General features: G+C 43.6%; 1 protein-coding gene across 1 annotated transcript in view; it reads left to right on the top strand.

Annotated features, from left to right (window-relative positions):
* Window positions 1-6,684, top strand: part of Liph (lipase H) — a 45,981-nt gene that overhangs the window by 33,520 nt on the left and 5,777 nt on the right. The window contains exons 8-10 of the mRNA XM_005369012.1: window positions 311-478; window positions 2,293-2,388; window positions 6,491-6,602. Coding sequence (XP_005369069.1) covers window positions 311-478; window positions 2,293-2,388; window positions 6,491-6,602 — 376 coding nt within the window. The remainder of the gene's footprint in view (window positions 1-310; window positions 479-2,292; window positions 2,389-6,490; window positions 6,603-6,684) is intronic.

The raw sequence follows: 6,684 nt of genomic DNA, 5'->3' as shown, positions 1-6,684 counted from the left end.
TCCTCTGGAAGAAGCAACAAGCACCCTTAAGCATTGAGCATTCTCTCTACCCCCACCCCCAATTCGAGGTTTGCCGTTGTTTTTACAACAACCCTAATGAATTTTGCTCTCCACCTTGCTACTGGTCGCTGTGAGTCCCCGTTTGTGGTTCTCATAAGGATTAAGTGGACCTGAGCACATGGAAGCTTTCTGCCCAGGGCCTGGCGCTCAGGAGCTGGGATAGGGTGTGGTGGGCGGTGCTTGTGTAAAATGAGAAATGCGCGTCCCATAAACGCTGCATGCAGCTGCTCTTGGTTCCTTTATCATCAAGGCATGAAGTACTTCAAGTGTGACCATCAGATGTCCGTGTTCCTGTACATCGCATCCCTGCAAAATAACTGTTCCATCAGCGCCTACCCCTGCGACTCTTATCGGGATTACAGGAACGGCAAGTGTGTCAACTGTGGCATTGGGCAAATGGTATCCTGTCCCCTCCTGGGTAAGGCCAACAAGTTCCCATCTCTCACGGACAGTTCATTTTTGTGCAGATCTTAGAGTCATTTTACTCTCTAAAAATTCATCTCAGTTTGTATTTCCTAAAGTTTTATAGAGTCAGCTTTATTTAGTATTTGAGATAAGGCCTGTATAACTTAGGCTGGTTTGCACTTACTCTGTAGCCTAGGCTGGTCTTGAACTTGAGACCTTCTTGCTACACCCTCCAGAGTAGCAAGTATTACAAGAGTGTACTACCATGCTAAACATTATAACCAACTTTTCCTGGTCAATTTGTTCTCTGAACTACTCTAGTCTTGAATTATAAAGAGTGTTAGGGGGCTGGAGAGATGGCTCAGAGGTTAAGAGCACTGACTGTTCTTCCAGAGGTCCTGAGTTTAATTCCCAGCAACCTCATGGTGGCTCACAACCATTTGTAATGAGATCTGGTGCCCTCTTCCCCTGAATACATAATAAATAAATAAATCTTTAAAAAATGTTAGGTTAGAACATGACAGCTCAACAGGGAGGACTGAGAGTTTGAGCTAGTCTGGGCTACATAGAGACCCTCTTTTTTTTTTTAAATATTTTTATTTATTATATAGTGTTCTGTCTACATGTTTGCCTGAACTCCAGAAGAGGGCACCAGATCTCATTATAGATAGTTGTGAACCACCACGTGTTTGCTGGGAGTTGAACTCATGACCTCTGGAAGATTGGTCAATGCTTTTAACTTCTGAGCCATCTCTCCAACCTCAAGACCCCCTTTTTCAAAAACAGCATTGACAACACACACACACACACACACACACACACACACACACACACACACACCAGAGCCAAAACAAATAACAACTAGTGTGTACCCAGAGTTCTAAGAACAAGCTACAATGGATTCCACATTGAGGTTATTGCAGCCCTCCTAGACTTAATATTCTGTCATGGAAAAGAAGATACTAGCAGGATTGCAAGCCTCCCCAGGCTTTGCCTATCCTGCCCCTGCTTGGACAAAACACCCACGGTGCACATGCCTTTCTGCTGGGGGAGGTCCACGCAGAGCTAGGGACCCAGCCCAGGGCTGAGCCTTGCAGAATGATCCCTTTCAACAGGTGATGTCTATAAAGACTTTCTCTCTACACTCTGACTCCTGTGTCCACATGCAGGGATCTGGTGGGGAAAAGACACTGTAGAGACCACAGAGACATTTTCCAGAGTTAGAGGTTGGCTAAGAAGATTTCTCCTGACAGAAAGAGGCTTCACTATGCATCGACCTGCAGGGAGACATTCATCTGGCAGAGCGGGGGAGGGGGGAGACAGAGAGAGACAGAGAGCAAAAGACAGAGTGAGATAGACAGAGACAGAGAGTGAGAGACAGTGAGACAGAGAGAGAACTATGTGTATTACTTGGGGTAAAGAGTAAATCGTTTGCATTGTGAGGCCTTGAGTCCTATCTTCAGAATGAAGCAAACAAGACCCCATTGCTTTGCACGCGTGATTAGGGATGCTGTCTCTCCATCCGGCTTGACCTTGAATGCATAGCTGAAAACTCTCTGTGTGTCCAGAGTGTCACTTGCACTCCCTGCTGCGTTACTGAGGGCCAATTCAGGGGAGCGGTCACGGAAGGGTCCTTCTTCCCTTCAGTTCTTAAAACGGGGACAGCCAGCAAGATGTAAGAGCATTGACAGGATGTTCCCGGTGGCCTCTCTTGTCCTCACATTAGGGGCCGGAGATGGAGCGGGAGAGAGTTGTAAACTGCCCTCACGTCCTCTGTGACTTTCATGTTTATGTAACACACGCTGGTGTTTCTGACTTGTTTCATAGGCTACTATGCTGACAGTTGGAAAGACAACTTGCTGGACAAAGACCCTCCGATGATGAAGGCATTTTTCGACACAGCTGAGGAAAAACCGTTCTGCAGTGAGTGGTGAAAGTGTGTTGGTGGTTCTGGCTGACCATGGCATTCTGAGGGAGGACAGGGTCTCAGCTTTCTAGATGCTTCCTGGTAGATAGAGCTTGGTGTTTGGAGCTGAAAGGGCACAAGACCAGCACAGCTTCTCTCCGGAGCAGTTGTGTGACCTCCTCTGTGAGTGTCTCGGGCCAGTTTGGTAAATGGAGCCAGCCAATCATGCCAGTCTTCTAGGTTCTTAGGACCGAAGTGAGTCTGAGTCACAGTACCAGCACCCCGGGGACAGTCACTGTCAAAGAGGCATGAAGCTGGGGTCAGGAATAAACAGGTGAATGCTGTACTTGAATGAGTTCTGTTCCACATTGGAACTTCTGGAACCTGCCTCTCACAGATCCTTGGCCTGTGAACATTTCTTATTATTTTAAACAATATTTTAATTTATTTTACCTGTCTCTCCTTGTATTCCTTCCACAAGCCCCTCTCCACTCCCCTTCCCCACTCGATCCTCCCATACCAGCCCTCCCCATCCAGATTTACCTATTGTATTTGCTTTTCGTGATGAGATTTATCTGTTCCCTCTCATCCCTTACTCTATGTGTGCCTTCTGTGGTTCTATGGATTATAGTTTGGTTGTCATTGACTTAAGAGCTAATATACACATATACGTGAATACATACCATATTTGTCTTTCTGGGTCTGGAATATCTATCTCCCTCAGGATGAGGTTCTTCTAGCTCCAGCCGTTTGCTTGCAAATTCCATGATGCCATTTTGTTTTAACAGCCAAGTAGTACTCCACGGTGCAAAATGTACCACATTTTCTTCATCCATTCTTCTGTTGAGGACATCCAGGTGGTTTCCAGTGTCTGGTTATTATGAATAGAGCAGCAATGAACATGGTTGAGCAAGTGTCTCTGTGGTAGGATGCAGCATTTTTGGGTATATGCTTGAGTGATACAGCTGGATCTTGAGGTAGATCAGTTCCCATCTTTCTGAGGAACCACCATACTGAGTTCTACAGCACCTGTATAACTGCACTCCTACCAACAATGGAGGGTGTTCTTACTCCACATCCTCTCCAGCATGAGCTGTTACCTGTTTTGTCGATCTTAGCCATTTTGACCGGGGTGAGATGGAATCTCAAGAGTCGTTTTGATTTGTATTTTTCTGATGACTAAGGATGTTGAATATTTTTAAGAGAGTTTTTTTTTTTTTTTGCCATTTGAGGTTTTCCTATTGAGAATTTTCTGTTTAGATCTTTACCCCATTTTTAATTGGGTTATTTTTTTCTTGATGTCTAGTTTCTTGAATTATTTATATATTTTGGATATTAGTCCTCTATCAGATAGGAAGTTGGTAAAAATCTATTCCCATTCTGTAGTCTACGACTTTGTCCAAATGTCGGTGTCCTTTGTCTTACAGAAGCTTTTCACTTCCATGAGGCTCCTTACTAATTGTTATTCTTAGTGCCTACCCGATTGTTGTTCTGTTCAGAAAGTCTTTTCCTGAGTCATTGTGTTTAAGGATACCCCCTTCTTCTCTTCTATCAGTTTCAATGTATCTGGTTTTGTGTTGGTCTTTGATCCATTTGGAGTTGAGTTTTGAGCAGATGATAAGTTTGAATCTATTTGGATTCTTGTACATGAAATCATCCAGTTTGACCAGAGTATTGGTTGAAGATGCTGTCAATTTTCCAGTGTGTATTTCTAGCCTTTTTTTTTTTTTATCAAAAATCAGGTGTTCATTGGTGTGTAAATTTTGTCTGGGTCTTCAATTCAATTCCATTGATAATCCTGTCTGTTTTTGTGCCAATACCATGCTGTTTTTGTTACCATAGCTTTGTGATACAGTTTGAAGTTAGGGACAGTGACACCTCCAGCAGTTCTTTATTATTCGGATTCTAGCTATCCTGTTTTTTGCTTGTTTGTTTTTTTGTGACAGGTTTTTCTATACAGCCCTGGCTATCCCAAAACCCTCTATGTGGTCCAGGTTAGCCTTGAACTCAGAAATCTGCTGCCTCTGCCTGCCCAGGTGCTGGCATTAAAGGTGTGTACCACCCCGACCAGCTCCTATCCTGAATTTTTGTGTTTCCATACAAAACTGAGAATTGTTCTTTCAAGGTCTGTAAAGAATTGTGTTGGACTTTTGATGGGGATTTCATTGAATCTGTAGATGATTTTTAGTAGAATAGTCATTTTTGCTATGTCCTCTCGATCCACAAGCATGGGAGATCTCTCCATCTTCTGATATCTTCTTCAGTTTCTCTTGCCAGTGACTTGAAGTTTTTTATCAAACAGATCTTTCATTTCTTGGCTAGCAGGTGTCCTGCAGCAGAGCTGAGGATGGGACTGGGAGATTGGACACATAGGGATAGAGGCGAAGGTGAAGATCTGCAGTTAGCCTACTTGCTCCCAAGCAGGAGTGGCCTGGGGGCCCCCAGGGAGTCGGCCTGTGAACATTTCAAACATTCCCAGATATATAGGTGTATAAAACTGCTCCAGAGGGTTAGAGAGGTGGCTCAGTTGTTAAAGGCTAGGCTCACAACCAAAACTATAAAACTGATACAGAAATGAAATATTTACTGATAATAAACCATAAACAAGTTTGTTTAAAAATAATTATTACATCTATATTATCATTTATTAAAGACAAAAGCAAAATTGCATTCTGATGAGCTAGACGAGCCTGCTCGTTTTCCACAAGGGGGTAACCCTTGGCTAAGTATCTACCGCTGCTTCATGTAGGCCACCGCTGTTGTCTCACGGAGCTTGTCTGCATTCTGATTTCGTAATAATCAGTGAAATCAGTGAGAATGTTGCTTTGAGTGAGTAAGCAGAAAAGTGGCAGCAGGTGTTTCAGAAATTGTGGGGAATTCTGCTCCTATTCCAAGTCAGAACTCCTTTATTTTTTTTTAAAGATTTATTTATTTATTATGTATACAACATTCCTTCCATGTATGCTTGCATGCCAGAAGAGGGCACCAGGTCTCCTTTCTCCTTACATATGGTTGTGAGCCACCATGTGGTTGCTGGGAATTGAACTCAGGACCTCTGGAAGAGCAGTCAATGTTCTTAACCGCTGAGCCATCTCTCCAGCCCCCTTTAATGGTTTTTTAAAAAACATTTTATCTGTTTATCTATTTTATGAGGATGAGTCTTTTGCCTGAATGTGTGTCTGTGTACCATGTGTGTGCCCGCAGATGCCAAAAGAGGGTTCTAGATCCCTTGAAACTGGAGTTAGAGACATTTGTGAGTCATCGTGTGGGTGCTAGGGATTGAACCCTGTCCTTTGGAAAAGCAGACAGTGCGTTTAACTTTTGGGCCATCACTCCAGTCCTTACTTCTTTTTTTTTAAAGTGGGGTGTGTGTGTGTGTGTGTGTGTGTGTGTGTGTGTGTGTGTGTGTGTGTGTGTCCCGGAAAGGTATGTGGGTAGAGGTTAGAGGACAACTTGCAGGAATCCATTCTTGATCAAACTCAGGTTGTCAGAACTGGCAGCAAGTACCTTTTGCAGTGAGCCATCTTGGCCAACCTCTGAGAGTGATTTTCTAAAACCAAACACAGTACAACCCAAAGCTAGCCCAGTGTGGTACTGACCTGCTGAGAAATAACACAGAAAAACATTAAAATTCTCCATAATTCAAGCACTGTCTGCAGAGTAACCCCATGCAAAATGAGAGTAACTTCACTTATAACACCATCAGATTATTTTGTGGGGTTTTCTTTAATAACTGGATTATAGGGTCTTCTAGCATGAACTTTTAGGATGAGTCACAAGTTGAACAAGCCCTCTAGCCTATGAGGCACAATCCCTAGAGAGCACTGAACTCTGCTGTCACACATGCCGTCTGTACCAAAGAGAAGAACAAGAAAAAGTAGAAAAGTATGCTGCGTGTGGCTTGGTCTGGTGGCACACACCTGTAGGTGGTCCTCCCCTACACCACGAGTTTGAGGGACCTGGACTTGAAAAACAACGTTAAAGAGCAAAGAAAATTCCTCCCTGGGTCTTTGCAGAGAAACTATAGAGGAAGAAGAAAGGGATCTTGGCTTTTTAGACCTGACCCTACTGGGGAGCATTGGGGTACCTCTCTTATGGGGTTCTCTCCCTGTTTCACAGTATATCATTATTTCGTGGACATTGTATCTTGGAACAAGAACGTAAGAAGAGGGTTCATTACAATCAAACTGAGAGGCGAAGACGGAAATATCACAGAATCCAAGATTGATCAGTAAGTTGAGTGCCAAGCTTGAGTTGCCAGTTGAGATGTTCTTCTTGCTTAGCAGCCTATACCATCCTTCGTGCTGTTGAGA

This window comes from Microtus ochrogaster, unplaced genomic scaffold, assembly GCF_000317375.1.
Source record: "Microtus ochrogaster isolate Prairie Vole_2 unplaced genomic scaffold, MicOch1.0 UNK43, whole genome shotgun sequence".
NCBI classification, from domain to species: Eukaryota; Metazoa; Chordata; class Mammalia; order Rodentia; family Cricetidae; genus Microtus; species Microtus ochrogaster.
The sequence above is the reverse complement of the archived record's forward strand: the minus strand, read 5'-3'. Positions and strand labels throughout refer to the sequence as shown.